Below are 27,609 nucleotides of genomic sequence, written 5' to 3' on the forward strand. Positions count from 1 at the left end.
CCAAATCAATGTGCCAGCACTGTTGGCATCTGGGGAGAGCTCTGTTCCAGAGTTGCAGATGGCTTTCTTCTCACCGTGTTCATATGGCCTTTCTCCTGGGTCCCCACAGAGAGGAAGAGAGAGCTCTCCTGTGTCTCTTCTTTTAAGGATACTAATTCTGTCATACCAGGTCCCTACCCTTATGCCTTCATTTAACCTTAATTATTTCCTTAGAAGCCCCATTTCCAAATGCATCCACACTGGCAGTTAGGCCTTTGATATATCAATTTGGGGAGGGAGAGAGATAAACATTTAGTCAATAACACCTTGTACCCTATTTAAAATTTAATCACATCCTTTCCCAAGAGTTCCTATAGCTTTTCTGCTTTATTTTTTCTTTAGTACTTATTACTAATTAATAGCTCATATATACATATACATACACATATATGTTTATCATATATATTGTATGTCTCTATCATAGAAAGTGTGCTCTATTAAGGTGGGGGTGGTCTTTTTTTATTCACTGTTATATCCCTTGTGCCTAAAACAGAGCTAGAACATACAGTTACTTCTCAGTAAATACTTGTTGATTAAATGAAGTTTGTATGTAGTAGGGAAGGTTGATTATTTGGAAAGCTAGAGTCAGGTGCACTTCTAGCCTGTGAGACCTCCTTTAAGAGGGAAATCTTAATGAATTGTGTGGTCAGTTACTTACTGTAGACTGAATTGTTAGGATTTTATAGAAGCCCTTAAATTTAAGCTTACTTTGTAATGAAGTGTAATTCTGAAAAAATAGAGATTGTAATTTGGACTTGCTTAAGTTTTCCTTTTTTTTTAAGTTAGGAAAGAATAAAGGCAGAGTCATCCAGATCAATAATACATTGTTGGGAAAACATAACACCCTGTAAAAACCTAATGAACAGAATATAAACAAAGCCTTTTTCACCACAAATTAGGAAACAAAGCAGCTGTTTTGGCAAGAGTAGCTTATTAAGAAATTGTCATTTGGATGCCGACAGCTTGTAAGTGTCAGGTATAAGTAAAATGGATTTAACAATGTAAGTTTCTTGTCTCTTTAACCTACTTTAGGCTATCTCTAAATTGAGGGTGCTGAGATATACTTAGAAAAGTTTTCTTTTAGTAGGTAGTTATGGAAATGTGGTTTTATAGAAGGGTCAATTCTAGATTAATTCTAATTAAATCATTCATCATAGCTATTGGCATTATTTCTTCTTCATGGGAGGTTGGGAGATCTGGCTTTTTTCTACCTTGATCCTCAGACTGAAGTGCCTAAACCTCTCTTCTCTTATCCTCTTCAGTTACCTTGCAAAACATCCACAGGCCACCAATTCTGGTTTTAAAGTAAGATGTGAAATCATCTAAACATGTTATTTTGGAGTTGATAAATTTTAAGTACTTCAAGTTATAAAGTACTTTCTAAATGGAATGTATTTTTGTATATCACCCGTTCCTTTCCATGTCTCTGTCACATATACACTCTTGCAGCCTATTAGCCTGATTAGCCTTATTACTCTCACTGCATGATGTCGAAGGACAAAGGCAAAATAAAGGCTGCTAGGGCATTGCTTAAGGGAGAGTCTGGAAGTATTCAAAGGTGAATCTATTCCAAGTTACCTCCTAAGCTTTATACTATCCTGTCTTCTGGGACTGGTAAAAATCACCCATAGGTAGTAATCTGGCAAGGATATTCAACCTTTGAGAATGCAAATGAGTAAATCTCTTTTCAGTATAAAGGTGGATTAGCCTGCCCAAGAGTCAAAGGTAGTTTGTTTGTTTTGTTCCATATAATCAAAATTGCTAGCCTGAATTCTAGCTGGTAAAAGTTCATGACATTTATTTTGAGTGCTCAATTTCAGAAGAAGAAAAAAAGCATTTTCTAGCTAAGGAATCTATTAAATAAGTGGAATCAGATGGCATGATTATTTTTTCAGTTGAAGTTATTTCAATAAACAAAAATTATACTTTTATTCCCTGGCCAGTGTAGCTCAGTTGTTTAGAAAATCATCCCATAAACTGAAAGGTCTCAGATTCAATTCCCACTCAGGGCACATGCCTGGGTTGTAGGTTCTGTCCGTGGTCAGGGCGTGTGAGAGAGGCAACCAATTGATGTTTCCCTCTCACACTGATATTTCTGTCCCTCCTTTCCCCTCTTTCTAAAATCAGTAAGCATGTCCTTGGGTGAGGATAAAAAGAACTATACATTTTCTAAAATTTGCTTTTCAAAAAAGGATTTTAAAGGAAACTATATAGTATAAAGAAGGAACACTGGAATAAGAATCTGGAAACCTGAGTTCTAGTCCAGACTCAGCCACTAACTTGCTATGTAACCTGACCCAAGTCTCATCATCGTTGGGGGTCTCCATTTTCTTATTAATATAATGAGAGCATTTGACAAGTTGATGTCTTAGGCTCCTGTTAGAACTAACATTCTATAATTCCAAATTATTATAACTGATAAACTCACAAATCTACTTATTCATGTGTATTACTGCAATGTTATGATATATAGATATAAATGATCATAATAGAAAACATGTATTGCCCATAATAAAAACAGCTGTTGTAGAAAGAATTTCACATGCCAATGATATGGAATTGTTTTTATAGGTACATTCCTCTCATTGAAAGGAGCTGTGCTAACATTCTCCTGTATGGATCGAACTGGTGGACTAATGCAACCGTCATACGAAGTTTGGAGGGATCCAAACAACATAGATGAAAATGAGAAATCTTGGAGAAGGAAACTGGTCATGAACTGTCCCTCTCTGTCACAAGAAATAGGAGATCATCAGTATACAATAATCTGCTCAGAAAAACAAGCCAAAGTTTACTCACTGCCTTCTCAGACTTGCCTTTATGTTCATAACATCACCGAGACATCTTTTCTCCTGCAAGCAGATGTAGTGGTCATGTGTAACAGTGCCTGCTTGGCATGCTTTTGTGCCAATGGGCATATCATGATAATGAGGTACTTGCCTTCTCTATAAGTTATCTGTTAATTACAGCAGTGCCAACAAGGTCCAATTCTGAAAAGCACATGTGTAATGTGCAAGATGTTATCTAGAAGTGACGTGAGATCCTTGTTTCTTACATTTTTTAATGTTTTGTTTTACAATTTGAGAAAAGTTTAGGCTTTTTATTTTTTCCTTTAGCTAAAAATGCTTTGCATTGTGAATAACATATATGTTTTAATTGGCATTAAGGAATCTAAGAAAAGAATGATTTTTTCCAGTCTTCCACACATTCATTCAGCAAACACTTATTGAGGATATGTTATCTCCCAGAAGCCATGCTAGGTACTGGAAATATAAAGATCAATATACTATAAGGAAAATAAATGAATGTTACTTTTACTAGGTTTCATAGTTCACACAAGGATTTTACATACAGAATTTAATTTGATCCTTATAGCTTCCCTAGGACATAGAAAATAGATTTGCATCCTCCATTTTACATATGTTAATAAGTTAACCTTTTTCCACCATTATGCATTAACTTGACTGAATCTGTCATGGGTGTCTATTTAACTGGGTTTGTTTTGAACTCATATCCTAAGGAGCTTAGTTACTTGAAATACCATAACATACACTTTTTAACATTTTTCATTCTAAGTCTTTAAAATCTAGTATATAATTTACACTTACAGAACATTCCTAGTCAGACAACCATGAACCAACTGCTCATTAGACACATGTGGCTCGCGGTTACTGCACTGGACAGCACAGTGCTAGAGCCTCATGAAAAGCTTATTCCAACAGCACATATTTCAGGTCCCATTTTATATGGTAAGGTTCTAGGGTTTAAATTGTAATTGTAAGCTACTTTGAAATAAGAAATTAGTACTATTTTTTCAAGGTGCTAATTTTATGATCTGGAGTAATTTAAAATCATTGTACATACTGGAATTAGTAGAATGATTTCAAAGTTTGAGATATAATTAAAAGTCTATTTTTCTCCTTTTGGCCTGAGAGGTATGATTTAAAAGCAATAAGACTGGTTTTCTTCAGTAGTTTGTTAAACTGGCTCTAATGACAGTATCCAAAGGGACAGTCTGATGAATTTAAGCAAAATCATTGGCTACAACATTAGGATAAGCATAAAGCCATTCGGTAAGACACTGGAGATTGGTGATACTCATTTGGATGTGCAAATTCTCATCTCTTATTTAAAACTTATTCTCCTTCCCTTTCAGCACTGGCTGTACTTATTTATTAATCACGCCTTCAGTGCACGTGCCCTAAGTCATTGGTAATTTTTCATTTTCTGTGTATAGAGGGGTAGAGAAATGGGAAACAAGGCCACTCCATTCCCAAGCACAGTGAACTGGACCTACTCCACGTCTCCACCAGTGCATTACCTCCTCAGACTCAGGAATTTTGCCTTAAAAGACCCAGTATGCAATTAGGCACTTTCTAGAAGTAGTGTTTCTATCATAATCAGACTATAACCATATCATTGGAACCTGTGAAAAGCTGCAAAAAGTATCCTGAAGTTGTTGACCATTGCATTTAATCCATTCTTCAAGGACATTTGCTGAATATCTAGATGGATTACTATAGAAGAACTGTGCCCATGTTTTTTGTGTATACGATTTTATGTCAAAGTCAGTTTATTAACTGTGAGACTTCAAGAGATTAAATGAAACTCTGAGACTTGAAGGTATTAAAAAAGAACCATAAAATAGTGATATCAATGTAACTGTTTTTCTCTAAGGATTTGCAAATTTTATACAGAGAAATGAAAAGCCTCCAACAATTTGAATCTGAATATGATTTGCTTTTTTCCCATGCAGCCTACCTAGTCTCCGCCCAATGTTGGATGTTAATTATTTGCCACTGACAGACATGCGGATAGCACGGACATTCTGTTTCACCAATGAAGGACAGGCATTGTACCTCGTCTCTCCTACTGAAATTCAACGGTTAACATACAGCCAAGAGATGTGTGATAATCTACAGGTAGGTCAGGCCATTTATGAACAAAATCATTGGAATAGTTATAAAAAGAAAGAGAATGAGAGATATCTGAAAGCTACAATATTATTGGACCAGGCAATAAATATGCTTTTCTAGAATGTATGTGAATATTACGTTCATCACTGTGAACCTAGAAACAAGTTCTGTGAACAAGTTCTAGTGCAGTTCTAGGGATACGTAGAAAAAAACAAGAAAGAGAAGAAAATGTGAAGATTATGCATATTAATGGTTAATTTTTGTTTACTGTGTTTTGTTTTATTTTTTGCCTGTGGAGAATGCTCTGTAAGATTATAAACCCTTCCGCCCGGGTAGAGAATATGTGCGCACACACAAAAACTTGCTTACAGTTCAAGGAGTTCTTGGACTTTCTTTTTTGAATAAAACAATATAGTTAAGAGCCATATAAAATAAATACATATTTATTCTTTGGGTTAGAATTGGGCATTTGGGCATTTGAATTTCATCATAACAGATAAGCAGAGCCTAGAAACAGAATAAATATAAAAACCTATGTAACCTTGGGCAAGTAAAAGTGCTCACATAATTTTGGAAAATATCTTAGAAATTCTAGTGGTTCAATCCCCTCACTTTACAAATAATAAAACTAATATCCATTCATTATAACACAGAGGTTAAGAGTATAAGCTCTGAACTATTTAAGTTGTATTTTGCCCACTTGTATAACTTGGAGTATTTTACTTACCCTACCTGTGTGCTGTACCTTAGAGCATTATTGTGAGAATTAAGGAAAAAATTCATATAAAGCACTGAGCACAGTCTCTGGAGTATAGTAGGTTTTAAAAATAAATAATAATAAATATTATTATCATTATTCAACAAATACTTATTGAATTTTTACTGTTTGCCTGGTACTGGGCCAAGCTCTAGCAATGCAATAATAAACAACATGCAGTCCCTGTGTGCAAGTGTGGAGGGAGAGGAGTAAACTGACAACTACAATACTCTGTGGAGATGCTGTCTACAGATGGCCATGCCAGTTCTGGGGAGACGTGTAAGAGGGGGCACCCGGGCTGAGGAACAGAGGGAGGGGCTAGATAGAAAGAATTATGAAGGGGGAATAGGAGTTACTCATGGGAATGGATGGCTGGGGATGGAAATGGTAGATTTATTCTTTTTAAAAAAGATTATGTATTTATTTTTAGAGAGGGGGGAAGAGAGGGAGAAGAGAGGGAAACAGCAATGGTTGCCTTTCACTCATCTCCATCATGGGACCTATCCCGCAACCCAAGCATGTGCCCCTGACGGGAGTCAAACCTGCAACCTTTTGGTTAGCAGGATGATGCCCAACCCACGGAGCCACACCAGTGAGGGCCGTCATGATACTCTTGACTAAGTATTGCCAAGCGAAAGCCCAGAGGTTTGGGAAACTGCCAACAAAGTTCAGAATTGGGAATTGAAAAGAATAGAGGGATGGTGCTGGAGAATTAGTCAAGAATAGAGTTTGGAGCACCTTGTAAGCTCTTTAAGGAATGTGGCATTTATCCCAAGGGCAACAGGAAGTCATTTAAAAGATTTGGCAAATTCAGCCCAGGCTGGTTCAGTGGGTTGGGCATCATCCCACAGGGCAAAAGGTGCCTGTTTGATTCCCGTGGTCAGGGCACGTGCCTGGGTTGTGGGTGGTGGTTGGGGGCCTGCAGGAGGCAACCTATCCATGTATCTCTTTCACATCAATGTTTCTCTCCCTCTCTTTCTTCCTTCCTTCCCCTCTGTCTAAAAAATAAATAAATAAAATCTTTAAAAGATTTAGGTAATTTGTTTATTGAAAGTAATATTCTGGTTGCAGTATGACAATTAGTTTTGAGGAATTAAGACTCAAGGTAGGGAGAACAATTAGAAGGCTTCTTAAAAATAATTAATGCCCCAAATAACAGTGACTTGAAATACAGCAGCCAGCAGTGAGGGTGGAGAAAAGTTAGCAAATTCAATAGGTTAGAAGTGTAGTCAGTTGGATTGGAGGGTTATTATGGGTAGGAGTGAGGGAAAGGGAGGAATTAATAACTATGTCTGGGTTTCTGGCATGGGGAACTAATTAGATGATATACTGCCACTGCCTTTTCCAAAGAGAAAGGATTAAGGAGGAAGAGTACCGGTCTGGGGAGCAGAGAGGAGGGGAGGTGATGAAGTTGAAGTCATACTGCAAGTTCATAAGCAAACCGATACTAGGTCACCGATGTCCTGATTTCTGGTTGTAGTTCCTTTCTCCATATTGATAGTTCTTAGGAAGACTTGGTGAGCAAATTCAAAATATAGATAACCAGAGCATGTCTTTGTAGATTATGATTTAGTATGTGTGGAATAAAGCCTGAGCATCTGTGTACCTACAAGATTTTTTTTCAGTTATTCTAAAGCATGCCAAATATTGAGAACAATTGCACCTCACCAGGTAGTGGCTGCCTATTTGACCCATTTAAATTATCTTGAGCCATTTAATAATTTTGTAATTGATATAAAAATAAATCCAACACTTCTCCACATACCACCAAGTGCTTCCCATTTCATAGGGCAGTCCATGCTTGCTTTAGGAGAGGGATTAGGAACACAGAGGCTACAGTAATTGAAAAAGACCAGAAGTCTAGATTGATAGTCATTGATCAAGTGAAAATTAACCCTAGAGTGAATATATTATCTTCCCATGCTTTCTGAGTATAAAGGGAAGAAGAGCGCAGAAAAATGAAAATTTTAGGATGTCAGTTATTAAAGAAGGCATGGAAAAGAAGGAGAAAGAAATGCCAGAGATAGAACTGGGAGCAAAGCAAAATCACCAGCAATTTCCCACTAGCTTGTGTTTGGGAATATTCTTGTAGTTTACAATGCCAGAACCAGCAGCTCAATTATAGGTATACATGAAACAAAATCTAATCAACAAGGAACTCTTCCAAGCCTGCATAGGGAAGGAAAAACACCATCCTCCTCAAGCCTTCCAAGCTTTTGGCTGGGAATCCTATAACAAAAAATGGTTAACAAAGGAAAAGCATATGAATTTATTGAATGTAAGTTTTACATGACATGGTAATCTTCATAAGGAAATAAGAACCTGAAGAAGTGCTTAAACCTGGGTGTTTTTATGCTAGGTTTAATGAGGATTGGGGAGTCATGGAAAAAATGTAGTAGGACAAAAAAGGGAATAAACTAAGTGTAGTAAACTGGGGGAAAGAAAAAAAATCACCAGGAAAATACGGAAAGCAAACTGTCTTTTTACATAGAGGTGAGATCATATGGTGTTTGTCTTTCACACCTGCCTATTTCACTTAGCATAATGCTCTCCAGATCCATCCATGCTGTCTCGAAGGGTGGGAGTTCCTTCTTTCTTTCTGTTCCATAGTATTCCACTGTATAAATATACCACAATTTTTTTATCCACTCATTTACTGGTGGGCACTTGGGTTGCTTCCAGCACTTGGCTATTGTAAATTGTGCTGCTAGGTCTTTGAATTAGTGTTTCAGGATTCTTAGGGTATAGTCCCAGCAGTGAAATTGCTGGGTCAAAAGGCAGTTCCATTTTAGTTTTCTGATCAACAAAACAAAAAAGCAAGCAAGATATAACCAGAGACATTGAAATACAGAACAGACAGTTATCAGATGAGAGGGGAGAGAGAGATAATGGGGGAAATTAGGGGAAGGGCCATCAAGGAACATGTATAAAGGACACATGGACAAAGCCAAACTGGGGTAGGATCAAGGATGGGAGGCAGGGATGGGTGGGGCAGGAGGGCATGGTGGGGTGAAAATGGAAGCAACTGTACCTGAACAACAATAAAAAAAACTGTCTTTTCACAATATGCTCTAACAATCACAGTGTTTTCTTTTGATATATTAATTTATTTATTTTATATGATATAGGACATGCTGGGAGATTTGTTTACTCCCATAGAAACACCAGAAGCTCAAAACAGAGGTTTTCTAAAGGGACTGTTCGGTGGAAGTGGACAGACATTTGATAGAGAAGAGCTCTGTGAGTAAACTCCTGATCATAAATTTGTATCACCAAACAGAAGACCTGTGAGTGTGTGTGTGCGTGTAACTTAATGTAATATGTGACTTGGAATTCTAGACTATTTTGCTTTTGAATAAAATTGATCACTTTGTATAAGGAAGTAGCATAACAAAAACAGAACATAAAGTTTAAACAAATAATGAGTAAGCTAATAAATGTGTCATCTGCAGGTAGATCATGCCTGCCAGCCATGGTAAAGACATTCAGTTACTAAAGTCTGGAAAAAAAACATTTTTGAATCAGTCTGCCTTTAACCACTCCTAAAAAACAGACTCTTTATTCAGAACACAAGGTTTATCAGTGCTACAGAATGAATTACTTTTAATATCTACCACTGAGACTCTGATGACCAGTAATTGAAAAGCAGTAGAAAGATACTAGGGAACATTTTTAGAAAGAAGTTTAAAATATATTTTCCTCATACATTGTTAGTGGGATTGTAAATTTGTACAGCCACTATGGAAAACAGTACAGATATTCCTTTAAAAATTTTTTTTAAATAGAGCTGCCATATGACCTAGCAATTCCACTCCTGGGTATTTATCAAAAAAAAAAAAAAAACAACCCAGTACTTCAAAACATATAAGCACCCTTACATTCATTGCAGCATTATTTACAGTAACCAAGACATGGAAGCAACCTAGGTGTCTGTCCCTAGAGAGATGATTGGATAAAGAAGATGTGAATCTATATATCTCACATCTGATTAGTTGTGATAATAAAGATTATAAAGATGTTTTATTAGTTGTGATAAATAAGATAAAGAAGATGTGATATGTATATCACATCTTATTAGTTAGCACATCCTGTCAATGTTAGTTTCAAATATATACATATAGGAGTATTACTCAACCCCCAAAAAGAATGACGTCTTGCCATTGGCAACAACATGGATGGACCTAGAGGGAATTATGCAGAGTGAAATAAGTCAGAGAAATACAAATTCCATAATATCACTTACATGATTTTACTTATATGTGAAATCTGAAAAACAAAACAAAAAGGACCCATATATAGAGAGAACAGGCTAATGGATTCCAAAAGGGAGGGATGTTGAAAAGGGTGGGGGAGGAAATGTTTTCCAAAATATCTCATCACCATTTGATCTTACCAACCAAAAACCTTTTCTTTTAAACTTTTACCCATGCAAAAGATCTAGGTACTTCCATACACTCAATATTCTTCAGCCATAAAAAAGGCATGAAATTTGATAATATGGATGAACCTTGATGAACATCATGTTAAGTTAAAGGAAAACAAAAAAAGGTCATATATTGTAAATTGATTCCACTGATATAAAATGTCCAGAATGGGCAAATCCATAGGAACAGAAAGCGGATCCATAGTTGCCAGGCACTGGGGCAGGAAGGGAGTGGGAGTGACTGCTAATGGCTATGGAGTTTCTTTTGGGGCAATGAAAATATTCTAAAATTAGGTAGTGTTGATAGTTGTACAACTCTGTGACTACACTAAAACCACTGACTAAAAGGATGAATTTTATGGTATGTGAATTATATTCCAACAAGTCTCTTATTTTTAAAAAGTAGATCTAGATTCCATTCTTAATGTTACCTCTTTGGGAATGCTTACTAAATTTTTACCAAGCTGTTTTTCAATTTAAAAAATTTTATTTCATTAAAATTAAATGAGACTAAGCTTTGTAAGTGACAGGTAAAATTTTGTCTGTTATAAAGTAAGTTTTGTATAAACATTTGTGTGTTAATGTCCACCGTGCATATACCCCATTCTCTCATATTTACACATACACACCCCGTGAGATTCAAAAACAACAGCAGACTTACAGAGGCCAATGGCAGGATAAACGGAGAACATTGGAATGAAGACTTGGGCTGAAATTTAGACAAAAGAACAGACTTGAGATTGGAACAGACACTAATGAGGGTTAAATATGAGTTCACATATATTACAAGCATCCCAATTCGGCAACATCAAGGATGCAATTATGGGGCTTCCTGTCAAGATGGCAGAGTAGGTAGCCTCTCCTTACCCCCTCCCATGATCGCATCAAAATTACAACTAGATTATAAAACAACCATCATTGAGAGCCACCTGAAGACTGGCTGAACAGATAACTAAGTTATCTGTTAACTTAGTTATCAGATAACTTAGTTATATTCCTATAACTAAGAATATAAAGAGGAAGCCACATCGAGACTGGTAGGAGGGACAGAGACTCAGAATGGGCAGGTCCCACACCCACAGTGTGGTGAAAAATCTGGAGGGAATTGTCAGTCATGCAGGTCCCCTGACCAGCCAGAGGTCTTAGCCCCCGACTGGCCTCCCCAGCTCAGGCCTCCAGGAGCAGGACGAAGAGCCCCCAGAACATCTGGCTGTGAAGAGCAGTGGGGATTGCATCTGAGAAAGACAGGGGGCTACTGGAGACTGAGGAGAACCTCTTAAGGTGTTTGTACACAGACTCACTCACTCAAAAACTCATAAGCTCTATGCTCCAGCACAGGGGCAACAGCTCAAAAAGCACCAGGGGCCTAGGGGATGAAATAAATTTGACTAACCTCAGGGTGAGGGGGCTGAAGGAGCAGGGGTTGGAGCAACTCTCTCCAAGAACAAAAGCACTCAGTACCTTGTTCTTTGGGGAGCTCCCCTCCCACCCACCAAATCTGTGCCCTCCATTAACCAACCAGATTAATACTGTTCCCTCTGCCCTGTGATTTCCTGAGACCCTGCCCCACCCAACTCACCTGCCTGGCCTGAGTCTCTCCCAGTAGCGCCCCATACAAGTGGCCTGCCTCAGCTCACACTGCAGGCTTTCCCAAAATCTATCACAGATCCAAAAACCTCAAACAAGCAGTGGCTGACTAAAAACAAAAGTAAATTAAAATTTTTTTATTTTTTTTAAATTTTTAAAATTTTTTTTTAATGAACAAACAAATTCAAAGATACAAAGAACAAGTTGGTAATGGCCAGATGGGAAGCTGGGTGAAAAAAGTGAAGAGATTAAGACATACAAATGGGCAGTCATCAAACTAGTTATCAAAATAGCCACAGGGATGTAACGTACAGCATAGGGAATATAGTCAAATAGCATTTTAATAACTATGTGTGGTGTCAGATGGATACTAGATTTATCAGGATGATCACTCCATAAGGTATATATAAATATCAAATCACTATGTTTTACCCTTGAAACTAATATAATATTGTATGTCAACTGTAATTAAAAAATGAAATAACCAAAAAATGTAATTATGCCATATTGTATGGAATCCAGACACACAAAAAAGGCTTATGGCAACAATATCTCTCACAATCTCTTTTGTTTTTTTGTTTTTAATATTTTTTATTGATTATGCTGTTACAGTTTCCCAATTTTCCCCTATCTATCCCCCCTCCCTCCTGCCCCCCCAAACCTCCAGCATCCCACCTCTTAGTTCATGTCTGTGGGTTGTACATATAAGTTGAGTCCTCTGTTTCCTATATCATTTTTTATCTCTCCTGTCTACCTTATGCCTACTAATTATGCTTCTTCTTCCCTGTAACTTTTCCTCCTATTCCTCCCTTCTCCCTCCCCACTGAAGTCCCTCCGTGTGATGTCCATTTCTCTGATTCTGTTCCTGTTCTAGTTGTTTGCTTAGTTTTTTTCATTGTTTTTCTTTTCTTTTAGGTTCATTTGTTGATAGTTGTGAGTTTGTTGCCATTTTACTCTTCTTATTTTTGATCTTCTTTTTCTTAGATAAGTCCTTTTAACATTTCATATAATAAGGGTTTGGTGATAATGAACTCCTTTAACTTGACCTTATCTGGGAAGCACTTTATCTGCCCTTCCATTCTAAATGATAGCTTTGCTGGAAAGGTCCTTGCCTTTCATGACTTGCAATACTTATTTCCAGCCCCTTCTTGCACACAAGGTTTCTTTTTTGAGAAATCAGCTGATAGTCTAATGGGAACTCCCCTGTAGGTAACTCTTTCCTTTTCTCTTGCAGCTTTTAAGATTCCCTCCTTGTCTTTAACCTTGAGTAACTTAATGATGATGTGCCTTGGTGTGTTCCTGTTTGGGTCCAACTTCCTTGGGACTCTCTGGGCTTCCTGGATTTCTTGGAAGTCTATTTCCTTAGCCAGATTAGGGAAGTTTTCCTTCACTATTTGTTCAAATAAGTTTTCGATTTCTTGCTGTAGTTCTCCTTCTGGCACCCCTATAATTTGGATATTGGAACATTTCAGGTTGTCCCAGAGATTTGTTAGAGTCTCTTTACTTTTTCAAATTCTTGTTTCTTCATTTTGATCTGGATGGATGTTTATTTTTTCCTTTTGTTCCAAATCATTGATTTGAGTTCTGGTTTCCTTCCTGTCACTGTTGGTTCCCTGAACATTCTGCTTTATTTCACTTTGAGTATCCTTCATTTGTTTTTTCATTTTTCAACCAAGCTCAATCAGATCTGTGAGCATTTTGATTACCAGGGCTTTAAATTTTCAATCAGATAGGTTGGCGATCTCCTCCTCGCTTAGCTCTCTTTCTGATGCTCTACTCTGTTCTTTCATTTCGGCCATATTTCTTTGTCTTGGAGCAGCTGATAAATTGTAAAGGGGTGGGGCCTTAGGTACTGGTCAGGGCCGGGCAGCCCTCCTGGCTGCACGGCAGCACTGCCTGTGGGGGAGGGGCCAGAGAAGGAATGGCTTACCTACTTGTCTCTAGCGCACTTTTCAATGGAATCTCGGACTCTCCTGTGAGACTGGGAGCTTCTCCTACTGCAGCAACCCCAGCTGTAACCCACAGCCCCCTCTGAGTCCCCTTAAGCTGAGCAGCAAGCCCTGCCTCCAATGTCTGCCTGTCCCCTCAGTTTTTCTGAGTCGGCTGGTCCGTTCTGCCACCTTAACAGTCTGGTTGTTCTGGTTGGTTTTTTTCTTTAATTCCTTGGTTGGTGAAGTTCCATGCCATTTGATTTTCTGGCACTTTTGGTTGTTTATTGATTTCAGATTGGTTGTTGTCCTCCCTTTGGTTGTGCAAGGAAGCAAAGGGTCTCTACCTACACCTCCATCTTGGCCAGAACTCTCACAGTCTCTTTTGTAGGCATTTTTCTTGGGTTGTTAACATCTCCAAATCTATGATATGGTCAAATATGTCTCTTACTGGAGAATTATGAGAGTAGAATTTAATATAAGTATTTGGGTGATAAACTTGACTGTAACTATTTGAATGACTGACAAATGTTTTAAACTGGTATGGCTTGATTCCCAGTTGGGGAAGCTTCGGCAGGAAAAGCATCCCGCAGCCTAGCGCAACACATTCCTGGGCCCGGTGGCATCGAAGGGGTGAAAGGCGCTGCCGGCGGGGTGATGGGAGAACTGACTCGTGCACGGATCGCACTGGATGAGAGAGGGCAGAGGCTAGGAGAGCTGGAGGAGAAAACAGCGGGCATGATGACCAGTGCAGAAGCATTTTCCAAACATGCACATGAGGTAAACTGCCTAAGAAAATATGAACATCTTCATACAGTAATAATTGGAAACATTTAGGCTCGGCACAGGAAAGCTTAAACAGAGACGCAGCTGTAACATCCTGTGCCAGAGGCAGGGTAACCTGAATCTCATTACAGTATAAGTATTGTAATTCCCCCAAGCATTTGGGAGAAAAACGCTTTTAGAAAATACTATAACACGCTGATACTTCATTATCTTTGGGGATAACTCAAAAGGGCAAGACCCATTAGTGCTGATACACGGGGTGCATCTGGTGCACGGGGAGGTCGACGTGCTCGCCCTGGAAGGTGTGAGGCACGTGGCAGCTGAGATCTCCACACTCCTTTGTGTCTCAGCCATTAAAAGTGGTTTCCTGTCAGCTGAGTCTTTGCAGATTGATTTGTTTTTCTAAAAAACCTTTCCATTGTTTTACAAAATTAAGGACGTTCTATAAGATTTAAGATACATTTATTATGATTAATTATTATGATTCATGATTAATTTATTATGAGCTTGTTTAATTAGCACTTTTGAAGATTTTTTAACATCTAATGGTAACTATTTTTTCTTTTCAGTTAATGCTGAAATATAAGGATAAGAAATGGTACCAGTTCTAAACTTCTAAAGAAGCTGTGGCTGCTCTGAGAAACCATGATTCAGGGAAACCAAATTTATTCCCAGCATCACTATTCAACTGCTAGAAGCCAGTTTCTTCTACAGAATGTTCCATTACAGTCCATCTGAAGTTATCATAAGAGAGACTTATCAGAGACACTGTACAACCGAAAGTCTGGAACCCTGGTTAGAATCCCAAGGTATGGCTGAATTTGCCTTTTCCCACGTGGAATAGAGGTATCATCTTGGCATGTCACTTGCTAAGGATTTCTATTTAGGAACTACGGGAAGTTCTCCTGATTTGAAAAAACCCTGTACAAACAAAAACATTAATGCACTTAATGAAAAAAATCTTTGCATGATAAATTAACATCTTAAGAGGAAAAGAAAAAAAGCATGTTGTGATTGAAGAAAAAAAGATTAATGGTAAACTATTTTTATAAAATGGGCCACACCTGACAGTTTAAAAAATCTGCATTAGAAATTATCAGTGCATTTCAAGTACATTTGTCATACCCAACTGAAAAGGAAAAGAAAACAAAACCAAAGTTTTCTTCTCATCTATAACTTTAATTATACTAAAACATTATCCAATTCTGATGGCAAAAGTCTGACTAACATTCCTCTCACTCCATAGTATCTTACATCATTCACAGTTCTCAGTCATAATCAAATATTGCTGGCATAGTAAATTATTTCTAACACAATTATTTCCATTTCTATCACTTTCAGGACAAGTTGCTATTTTTAGTCACAAACCATGCAGGGTTGGGACACCTCAAAGCATTTTTTCAGCCTAGTTTTGCTCTCTGCAAGGGAGTTGACTGATAGGTTTGAGGAAACCAGATTACAAGAGCAATGCAGTTAGCTTTGAGAACTGATTTCACATACTCTGGTTTGTTTCTAAAGTGATACATTTTTAATGCTCCATTTGTATCCTTTTCTGCCAATTACACAGTATATTACTGTTCAAACCCAGTGGGGTCTTCAATCCAAAGGTGCTCTTGCAGCCTGACACAGACCAAACTGGTCATTCTCTTTAGCATGATTCAGTAAAACCTCAGTTAATGTTTTGGGAAAGAGATTCTGATTTATTACATTTCTGACTAACAAGGGCTTTCATTAGAAAATAATTTTGGTTCAATACTTATTGAGAATCTTTATAAAATATAGTAGTGTTTTTGCTATGTTGGCCTCAGTCACCATTATGTGCAACAGAAATACATAGAGATAAATGATACAAAATCAATAATTTTGTCATAAACCAGAGGATTCTGTCAATAAACACCAAATACCTTTTCCTTATTAAAAACTGTTTTCAAAATGAAATAAAGAATATCCTTAACAGGTCAAAGGCACCTCTCACAACTCAGCAGACAACTAGAGACAAAAGAAAACAAACACACCTACTATCTCTATTTAACATAAGTCCAGGACTCAGAAGTCCTAGAAATCGACATATGCCAGTGCTGGGACCCATCCTATAATATGTTGCTCCTTCAAAAAGAATTTGTTTAAAGAATTAATGAGTTTGGTTTACTGAATTTCAATTAATCAAGATCTTACTAGATATACATTTATGTTTTAAGAAACCACCATTTTCCTAAAGGCCCATTTATTTTAATAGCCAAAATAGTATTGAATATTTCTTGGGTTTTTTAGATATTTTTTATTTTCAGTGAATTTGTTTGAAGTGGTACTTCCTTTAAATATTCTTAGTAATTTTGAGAAGAGCAGAGATGTTTGAAAGAAGCAGCAAAGGGGTACCCGGATGGCATTTCTCAGAGTCCTTGAATTTGCCTGATTTCTCATAAAACCCTCCCCATGAATCTCTCCAGACTCCTGTGAACAGCCTGAGGGTAACAAAACCTGACTTGGAAATACAACATGATACATAAAATTCTATAGTCAAAACATGAAAGAAACTGGAGACCAGGATCTGGGAAACACTGATAGATTGCACCATCAGTTTCAGGACCCCGTTTTCTGATTTTTCTGAACAGATAATGTATCATTTCTATGTTTTTAAAAAATGTAAAAAACCCTAAAATATTAGTTTATTTTAGGAACAATGAAACACAGTTCCAAGTGGCATTAAGTTCAGTGACTATCTGTGAAGGCGCAATAAGACATGAGACGACTTGTTCTTCACTAGGATTCTTGGCGGTGGCGCTGCTCGCTGCCCCGTCACTGCGGGGCACTGTCCTTTCACCGCAGCATGCTCAGCAACATCCCTGGCCTCTGTCCCCCAGATGCCAGTAGCCGCCCCTGAGTGATGACGATCATAAACGTCTCCACCCATTGCCAAAACTGCTCCCAAATGTGAGCCACTGTTCCACATTGTTTAAAGACAGGCTAAGTATGAATGTATAATATATGTCTTGTATAAAATTGAATATAAGTGCACAGTGTCTTAACAAGATAAATTACTATACCCAAAATTACATGTGTGGTTCAATATGCAATAAAATACTATTTTGGAGAAAGCTTATATGAATCAGTAAAAAATAACAGTTATAGAATATTTTAAAGCATACAGAGAAAATACCAAAAAGGACAAGATAGTGTTTCACAGAAGTGCTTAAAACTCTGGCTTTAATGAGTAGATCAAAAGTTAGCACAATTGGAAGTAAACAGGTGCTTCTGAAATGCTTGAAAAGAAATTCTTTTTAAATGTGTCTTTCAATATTGTTTTTATAAACCCTTTCCTAATGTAAGGGTAACTTGATCCCACAAATTCCTGATTAGTGGAATACAAATTAATGAGGTTTTACTGTATCAAAATTATTTTTATAATTCAAAGAGATAGCAATAATAAGAATCTAATGTGGATGTGGTTTTTCTCTTTGAACTTTTCTATTCCGTTGCACTTACCTTAGCACACGCGTACACGCGCACTCCCCCCATCAGCATCACTGTCACCACCATTGTCTTTGGCAAATGAGTACTATTGATCCATGTAATTCTTTAAATATCTCTTATCTACTCTTTAAATGTCTTGCCTCTATCTTAGGACATAAGAAAAATACTCTTAATAACTTGGACAATGATAGAGAAAATGACTCAGAGCCTAGTTGTCATCAAAATTACATTCTGTCTGCTAAGGTGGCATCAGAAAATAAGGCTTGTAAACCACAGTCTCTACGAGTTGACTTTATCTCCCTCTGACTCCTTCAAGAGATGAGCCTTTCTTGTCCCAGGAGAAAATGGGCCTTTGCATTCTGTTTATCATTGGGAAGCTAGACGTGTTTGTTTTTCTGGTTCTAATAATAAGCAATAATTCCTATCGTGAAATCATCCATTGACCCTGGAGTTTGGAAGAAGGATGACTGATTTATCATTTATTTTAATTCCTTACGAAAGCAGTACTACTGATTTTGCTTCCCACATAGACTTCATTTCACGGAGACGCAGACTTAGTGTCCCGGTCACCATCAGAGTCGTTGTCGGACTAGCTTTGGAAGAACAGTGACATAACTGAGTGAGGTGTTTTCCTATAACTCAGTCATTAAGACATTTTTCAGATCTCATCTATAGCCTGTGAATGATTCTCAAGCTAAGAAATCAGAATCCAGGTCTCTATTTCTCAAAGATCTTAAGGGGTTGCAAAGGAACACGTACACTGCCAGAGTCCTTTCACGTGACCCGTGTGTCCGGTTTTAAAGGTACGATTTGTCAGCTACCTGCATTAACGGAGGACCGTTACTTTGAACAAGGAAAAAAATGTATATGCCCTAGGTTGGTTGAAGAAAATTGGGATTAGCTCTTGGAGAAACTGGTTGTAAAATATTTGGCAGAGGGAAAATGAAAAGGGTCTAGAAATGTAAACTAAAAATCCTCTTCTTGGTTTAGGATCACCGGGACAACCCAGGAGCAGACCTGTGGGATTATTCCTGCCCCTGTGGGCAGGCACTCTTGTTCAGAGGGGGCAGGGCCACAGGGAGTCAGTCCTGTCAGGCTCTGCTCTGTGCGTGGGGGGGAAACACGGCAGCCTTCACAGCTTCCTCCCCTCGGCCCTTTGCAGCCTCGGCCTGGTTTGTGACTAGGTACTACGTCATATACACACCTCCCGAGTGCCGGAAGTACTTGCCAGTACCTAGTATGTGCGATACCACCGTTCTGGGGAGCGTGGTTGTCATGTAGCAGGCTTAGCGTATATAATTACAGACAACATAACCCTGAAAGGATGAAATGCAGACCAGGTAGGGTCTGGCTTGGGAAAAAGAGAGGAAGTGCTGATCTGAGGCAAGGATGTCGGGGTAGGGAGGAACGTGGAAGCCAGAGTGAAGTGGAAAAGGCTTTGATGAGGAACCAGAGGCAGTGAGGGTGCATTTATTTATATATTTAGGTAGGGAAGTGATTCTCAACCTTGGCTGTTCATAAGAAGCACCTAAGGAGCTTTTAAAATTCCCAATTATATCAAAATCTCTCAGAGTGGGAACCAAACATCAGTATTTTTGAAAGCCCCCAAGGTGGTCCCAGTGTCCAGCCAAACTGTCCGCCGCTAAGGAGACCTGTTGGTTCACCTTGGCTGGTGCCCAGGCCCCACTTCTGAGGGGTCAGGGGAGGCGAGGTGTAGGAGATGCAGTGGTGGCTCGGCTGCTGTTTATTTTCTGTCACAACCCAAAACAAATGTTCTGTGCAAATTCCGACCAGACGGTACCCCATTAACTCTTAATAACAGCTCTTTGTGGTTTTCTTCCTTGTGACTTGGCCATTCATTATTCCAATTCAAACATCTAGGCTTTGATTATCTTATACATGTGACATCACAAAACACCAGAAATAGCATAAGAAATTCAACAGCATGTAAAGCTAAGTGGAAAACTAATTCTCTCAATAGTTTCATAGTAGAAATGCTCAAAACAATCATTTACCCAATTAGGTCCAAATTTATTATTCATTCTTTGTTTGCAGGAGAAATGGGTACCAGGTGCCTGTTCTGCTATCGGTATATTTTCTTGAATTCGATCTTAGCGAGGAGGGAGAACAACTCTTCCTTGACTGTTGTCTTAGCTCCCAGGGCCACTCAGATTCATTTTCTTAAGAACTGGACTGTGTTTAAGGGGAGAAGAATGCCTGTAACTCACTCTCCGGCCTCCAGTGCCCTGAAAGAGTACTCTTACCTTCAAAAAGGGAGAGTCTGCCTGTCCGAGGCCAGAACAGTCGGTGAGAAAATTCAAACAAGTCCTCTCCTCTCATACTGCTCCCCTCTAGTGCTGGCCCACCTTTCTCACTGCAAAGTCAGAAAATAAAGTAGGTGGTGGTTTTGGACAAGTGTACACAAGATCAAAATCTCTAACAACCTATAATTTTTAGTACTTAATTATGTGATGTTTTCCTCTAGGAAATAAGAAACCGATGATATCATTGATGTATCTTTCTTTCATCCTCAGAATTTTTGCATCTTTTCAGAAAATGACAAATTACTATTTTTCTGTTGTACTCAGCAATTGTGACTATACTTAAAATTCTTGTAGTCTGTAGAGATATCAATAAAATTGTATATGTTTGTACATAGATGCTCTCTTATGTTATGATGTCATGAACTACTAATGATTTTTGCCAAGATTAAATATGGACAGAGGTAAGACCCTCATTTGCAACACCGTGAATCGTGGTTTTACAAAGTATAATTGTTCTAAAAAGGCAGGGATGTGGGTGGGGGAACAATGTACACCATATATATTTGAACTAAAAAAGAGAAAGGAGTAAAACTAAACACAAATTCCCTAAACTCCAAACAGGCAGAAATAGCCATTCAAAATTTCCATCAAATTGGAGAGATAACATAATTTTTTATTGGAAGACTTTACAGACAATTTTTGAGGATGTTGACTGGTTTCATCTTTGGTGAAGTAAGTACAGGGCAGCAAATAAACTGAGGCTGAATGAGAAGTACTTACGACATTCTTATCACAGTTCCTCACTTCTTTCTTTAAAGCTCAGGCTAATCCCCAGTAGCAATAAAATAAGCTGTTGTGGGCTCATACCACCACCTAGTGGTTATAATGAACATTCATTAACCCACCTAACCCACTGCCTCCAAAAGTTCCCTGTGGCTTTCAACTGCAGTTAATGCCTCTTCAGGAACTTTCTTTACACTGGTTACCTACACTGTGGCCTTAGCCAACTAATCACATTTTTCCAAAGTCTGTCTAATTATCTAAGGAAAATTTTCCCATCACCACAGTTTCCCTACTTTTGGTTCCATATAAAAATGAAAAACCAAGAAACTAACCCTAGTTTTTCTATTAGAAGTACAAATATAAAGACAGATACAATAAAATCAAGATACCCAGGTTTTCCCTTCAAGAATTTTCTCAAAGGATCCATTTACTTCCTCACCTTCTTTGAATTACAATCACTCACTCTTCACATATCTGCATTCAATATTTGGGGCAGGACCCTGTGGTCCTCACTTGTTATAACTTCTCTGTCATTCATGCCCGAGCCTCTAAGTAAAGTGCTCAGTGTCTTGATTGTATCACTTTTTCATGAGAATTTTCTCTTTTCTTGTTTTTCTTTTAATAGTCATTTTTACAATTTTTTATCTTTGACTTTTGAACTTTGTTTTAAAGGCCTTTACATCCCTATAATAATAAATACTCTCTCATAGCTTCTTTTCTTTCATAGGTTTTTTTATATCAGGCTTTTAACCCATTGGGAGTTTGGGGATAAGGATCTAACTTGATATTTTGAGAAATGGATAACATCACAAAACTCCTATTTTTGAGTGACTAAACTTTTCACCACTAACTTGAAATGACATTTTCATGTACATATACAGATAAGTCTGTTCTCTAAATTATCAAGTAATCCACTTGTCTATATGTAATTATCAAACTGTTAGGTTATTATACCTTTATAATATGTCCTAATATGTGATAGATAGCTTTGATTTTTTTCAAGTTTGATAGGTATTGATTTTCTCTCTTTAGGTGAGTTTCAGGATATAATTGATCCAAAAATATCCCTGTTGAGACTTTGCTTGAAATTATAGTAAATTTATAGATTAATAAAAAAATTTTTTGCTGGCATTGCTTCCTTTAGGACATCTTTATCCTTTTTTTCCATAACCATTTTCCTCATTTACATTGATAATTTTGCCTTCACTCAGTTTTTCAGGTTGCATACCTAGAGTATCTTAAATGGCATCAATATCAGTATTTCTACAAACAGCTATTTCTTCTAATGCAAACAAATTACTACAAACTTCCTGGCTTAAAACAATAATAAGTGAGGCAACCACTAAGACAGTGATATTGTTCATTCCTAACTTCACTCCCTGTCACAAGGAGTGAACTATTCAAAGACAAGATACCACTGAAAAAAACATAGAACGTGGGGTGAGACTGAAGCTCCCCCTGCACCACAGACACTGAGACAGGCCACAGTAGATGGTAAGAGGAGCAGCTACACGCTCACCACACTGCATCTTTTCCAGGCCAGCGCGGCGCCACACTGAGAGATCGCCCCTGAGCCTGTGGTTACTCCAGGAAGAAAAAAGAGCCCAGCGTGGACATTGAGTGCTGTGGGTCCCTTCTTGGGAGAACCACTATGGTCTTGCATTGCTAGGATCCCTGGAATCTGCAGGGCTTAAACACTGGGAGTCAGATTGTGACACAGAAGAGGGTTGGGGATTGCAACAGTGCTCAGATCTTGGCAGACCAAGGTCCTACCTACAAAACCCAAGCAGTAGTCTAAAACCAGAGGCTTTGCTAATCTGCAGAGCCAAGAGAGCAGTGTAGTTTGGCCAGGGAACTTAGTGGAGTACAGTTATACCTGATTTGGGACCTCAAATGAAGAGCCTTTCTGCCCTGGAGCCTGGTGTCCCCTACTGCCCCCCCCTCCACAACCCCCCTCCCAACACACACATACACTTTCCACTCCCCACCCAGTCTGAGCAGGGGAGCTGAGTGATAGCCCCACCCACTGGTCCGTGTGTATCCAGGCCCCACCCAACCAGAAAAACTGGCCAGAACACCTGGACACTGCACAGCCTCACAACACTGGAGCAAGCAGACCTCATGGTCTGCAGAGCAAAGCCAGTGGCACTGTCCTGCCAGGGAACTCAGGGCACAAATCACCTCAAATCAAGACCACAGATAGCCTTGCAGGCCTTGGAGCTGCTTGCTCCATCTGGGAGCTGATTCATAGCCTGTCCACTGCTGCACAGAGCTCCCTGCCCTGTCTGACCAGGAAGATTGGACTTAACACCTGGGAAGTTGTGTACCCCAACAGTGCTCAAGTGGGGAGCCTGGCTGATAGCACTATCCATTAGGAGAGCAAAGAAGGTAGTTCTGCTAGGCCAGGAGCTTAGGTACAGTTCTGCTTGAGTCAAGACCCCAAACAAAGAGCCCTGGCAGCCATAAAGCCAGTTCTGTCACCCTGCCTGGGCAGGGAAGCTAATTCATAGTTTCACCCACTGCTGAGGGTAGCTTCCACCCCCACCCACCCAGGAAGCCTGACCTGAGGCACCTGGGAAAGCGCTTGGCCAAGCAGTTAGTAAGCAGAGAGCTTAGCCATCTAGCAGAGACAAATTGGTGACTGTCTAGCTAGAGAGTTTGATGCACAGATACCTTTAATTACCTTCCCAGACAAGAGACTTGTCAGCCATGGGGCCTGTTCTGCAACCTCACCCTCCAGACAGGGAAACTAATCCATAATCCACTGCTGAACACAGCCTCCAACCCTGGTAACCAGGAAACCTAACCAGGAGAACCTCAGGAGCCCACCCCGCAGAGCCCACCCCGCAGTGCATTACAGCAGCACTTCAGTGAAGAATCTGACCAGTGGCTCTGCATTTGCCATGCTAAGACAGTGGCTCTGTCCGCCCTGGGCCACTGATTTGATTCCCAAACAAGAGCCTTACCAGCCTTGGGGTCTGTTTGGGGCACTACTCAGGCAAGCAAACTATTTCCTAGCCACTGCTACAATAGCCTTCACACACATACCCCATCCCCACACCAACCAGAGACTAACCAGAGCATGTGAAAAGCTGCACAGTCCATCCTACAGCCCTACTTATAGTGACACTTGAAAAGACAACATAGCCTGGGGCTTTCCCCATCTTCAAAGTAAAACTGGTGGCATCATCTGGCCAGGAAATTTAGTGCACAGTCTAGCCTGATTCGGATCCCCAAAGAATGAGCAGTGCAGACCTTGGGGCTCATCTGCTACCCCCCAAAAACAGGGAAGCTACTTCATAGTCACGCCTGCTGCTGAGTATAGTACCCAGTCCTGATCACCTAGGAAGACAGTCCAGAGCACCCAGGCAGCCACAGAACCCATACTATAGCCTACTCTATAGAAGTCCTATCCAACTGTTCTCAGCCAGCAGCAGCACCCCTCCCCTTCAACTTCAAAGCATGGGCAGTAGCTTCCCCTCCAAATAGACCCTGACAGCAAACCCTACAGTCCCAAGGACATTACCAGCTGACACGTCCAGAACACCAAGCCAAGCTGACTGGTGAAGAACTACCTCTAACAAAATGAACCTGTAAAGTCTGGAAAAGGGAACTGCTTACTAACATGCACAGAGACCAACATACAGAATCAATAATCACAAAGAAATCAGGTAAACATGACACTATCAAAGGAAACTAATAAAGCTCCAATAACTGACCGTAAAGTAATGAAGGGCAGGTAAAGAATTCAGAATAATCCTCTTAAAGAAGTTTAGTAAACTAAAAAAAACACAGAAATACAACTAAACAAAATTAGAAGAACAAAATGAGAAGTTCGACAAAGAAATAGAAATATCCAAAAAAAAAAAAAACCCAGAAATCCTAGAGCTTACAAATACAATGATTGCACTGAAGAATTCAACAGAAAGCTTCAGCAACAGACTCAGCCATGCAAAAGAAAGAATCAGTTACCTGGGAGACAGGACATTTGAAATTATCCAGTTAGAGGATCAAAAAGAAAAAATTTGAAAAGTGTGAAGAAAGCCAACGGGATTTAAGGGATAAAATCAAAAGAAACAACATTCCCATTATGGGAATCTCAGGAGGAGAAGAGAAAGGGACAGAAAGTAATAATATATTTAAAGCAATATGACTGAAATCTTCCCAAACCTGGAAAGAGAAATGAACATCCATGTCCAAAAAACCCCAAACATGTTGAAACTGAAATGGGCTACAATGAGACACACCATAATTAAGTGGTCAAAAGTTAGAGAAAGATTTTGAAAGCAACAAGAGAAGAGACAGGTTATATAAAACAAAGCCCCCATGTAGGTGGATTTCTCAGCAGAAACTTTTCAGGCTAAGAGAAAATGGAATGATATATTCAAAAATTGAAAGAAAAAAAAAAAACAACCCTGTCAACGAGGAATTCTATACCTGGCAAAGTTGTCCTTTAGAAATAAAGAAGAGATAAAAATTTCCCTGAACAAACAAAAGCTGAGGGAGTTCATCAACACCAGACCTGCCTTATAAAAAATGCTAATGAGAATACTTTGACTGGAAGTAAAAGGAATGCTAATTAACTTCATAAAAACATAAAAAGGTAGCATAAACATTACTGGAAATGGTAGGTATATACATAGTCACTTAGATTCTGTAATACAGTAATGGTGACACGTAATTCACTTAACATCTCTAGTTTAAAAATTAAAATAAATGTAACTGTAACTATAATAATTTGTTATTGGATGAATAATATAAAAATATATAAACTATAACATCAATAATCTAAAATGTGAGGAGAAGGAAAAATAAAAGTGTAAAGTTTAGGAATGCTACAGCACTTAAGTTGTTATCAGTTTAAAATTGGGTATTACAATTTTGAGATATTTTATGAAAGTCTCATAGTAACCACAGGGGAAAACCCGTAATTACATGAAACATGATAAAGAAGTCCAAACACACTGAACCCAAAATAGGTCCAAAAATAGATCAAAATACAAAAAAAGATAGCAAGATAAAAAGAAAGTGGATCTACAAAACAACCAGAAAAAAATTAACAACAGTAACTTCTTGCCTATCAAAACTTGCTTGAATATAAATGGTTGTGATTGCTTTAATGTAAATGGATTAAAAATCAAGATCCAAATATATGCTGCCTACAAGACACTTGCTTTAGCCTTAAAAGCATGTAGAGACTGAGAGTAAAAATATTTCAAGCAAATTGTAACCAATAAAAAGAAGGGGATGTTATACTTATTACATCAGAAAAAAATGGTAAAAAAACAAAACAAAACAAGAAGTTCTCTATATAATGTTGGGTCAACCCAACAAGAGGATATAACAATTGTAATTATTTACATACCTAACATTGGAGCACCTATATATATAAAGCAAAAATTAACAACTAAAAGGAGAAATAAATAGCAAACAAAATAATAGTTGGGGACTTTAAAATCCCACTCTCAACAATGGATAGATTATCCAGACAGAATCAATAAGGAAATAACAGATTTGAACAATACTATAGACCACACATCCTTCTTAAACACAAGTGGAACATTTTCTAGGAGAGACTATAAGTTAGGTCTGTCATAGACAGACAAGCCTTAGCAAATTCAAGAAGACTGAAATCATACCAAGTATCTTCTCTAACCACAAACTAGAAATCAATAACTGGAGAAAAACTGGAAAACTCACAAATACATGAAAATTAAACAACACTCTCTTGAACAATCAATGGATCAAAGAAGATAGTAAAGGGGAAGTAAAAGAGTATCTTGAGACCAACGAACATGTAAACCCTACATATAAAAATTTATGTGATGCAGTGAAAGCAGTGCTAAGAGGGAAGTTCATAGCAATAAACACCTACATTGAGAAGTAAGAAAGATCTCAAATTATCAACTTAACTCTATGGCTTAAGAAACTGGGGAAAGAAGAACAAACTAACCCAAAGTTAGCAGAAGAAAGAAAATAATAAAAATTAGAGAATAGATAAATAGAGAACAGGAAAACAATAGAAAAGATAAACAAAACTAAGAATGTTTTTTTATATCAGTTTTTGGCGTCAAAAAGAGAGAGAGAGAGAGACTTCCGGCCAAGATGGAGGTGTAGGTAGACACACTTTGCCTCCTCACACAACCAAAAGAATGACAACAAATTTAAAAGCAAAAATCCAGAACTGAGAAAATTGAACTATGTGGAAGTCCAACAACCAAGGAGTTAAAGAAGAAACATTCATCCAGACCAGTAGGAGGGGCAGAGATGGGCAGCTGGGTGAGGAGGACTCATGGCAAAGCAGCGGCTGGCAGACCTGGCTAGGTGACAGCAAGCAGAGCAGGTGGTCCCACATTTGTGTGTGGATATATCAGGAGGAACAACTTGGAAGTGAGACAGACCATGCAACGCAGGGTTCCAGTGCAGGGAAATAAAGCCTCAAAACCTGTGACTGAAAAAACCTCTGAGGGTTGAGGCGGTGGGAAAAACTCCCAGCCTCACAGGAGAGTTTGTTGGAGAGACCCACAGGATTCTAGAACATACACAAAACCACCCACCAAGGAATCAGCACCAGAAGGGCACAATTTGCTTGTGGGTAGCAGCAGAAGTGACTGGAAGCTGGCAGAGACTAGAGCAAGTGGGCATTGCTTCCTCT

The 27,609-nt window shown here is 38.6% G+C and overlaps 1 protein-coding gene across 4 annotated transcripts in view; it reads left to right on the forward strand.

Annotated features, from left to right (window-relative positions):
- The window catches only part of STXBP5L (syntaxin binding protein 5L), a 352,782-nt gene extending 333,527 nt beyond the window's left edge, over positions 1-19,255 (forward strand). For all 4 annotated transcript variants that reach the window (XM_045185997.3, XM_045185998.3, XM_045185999.3 and 1 more), the window contains 5 exons: positions 2,611-2,971; positions 4,796-4,961; positions 8,841-8,952; positions 14,210-14,430; positions 15,006-19,255. In XM_045185997.3, coding sequence (XP_045041932.2) covers positions 2,611-2,971; positions 4,796-4,961; positions 8,841-8,952; positions 14,210-14,430; positions 15,006-15,047 — 902 coding nt within the window. In that variant the 3' untranslated portion in view covers positions 15,048-19,255. The remainder of the gene's footprint in view (positions 1-2,610; positions 2,972-4,795; positions 4,962-8,840; positions 8,953-14,209; positions 14,431-15,005) is intronic.
- The last annotated feature ends 8,354 nt before the right edge of the window (positions 19,256-27,609 follow it).

The sequence above is a fragment of the Desmodus rotundus genome, chromosome 2, assembly GCF_022682495.2.
Source record: "Desmodus rotundus isolate HL8 chromosome 2, HLdesRot8A.1, whole genome shotgun sequence".
NCBI classification, from domain to species: domain Eukaryota; kingdom Metazoa; phylum Chordata; class Mammalia; order Chiroptera; family Phyllostomidae; genus Desmodus; species Desmodus rotundus.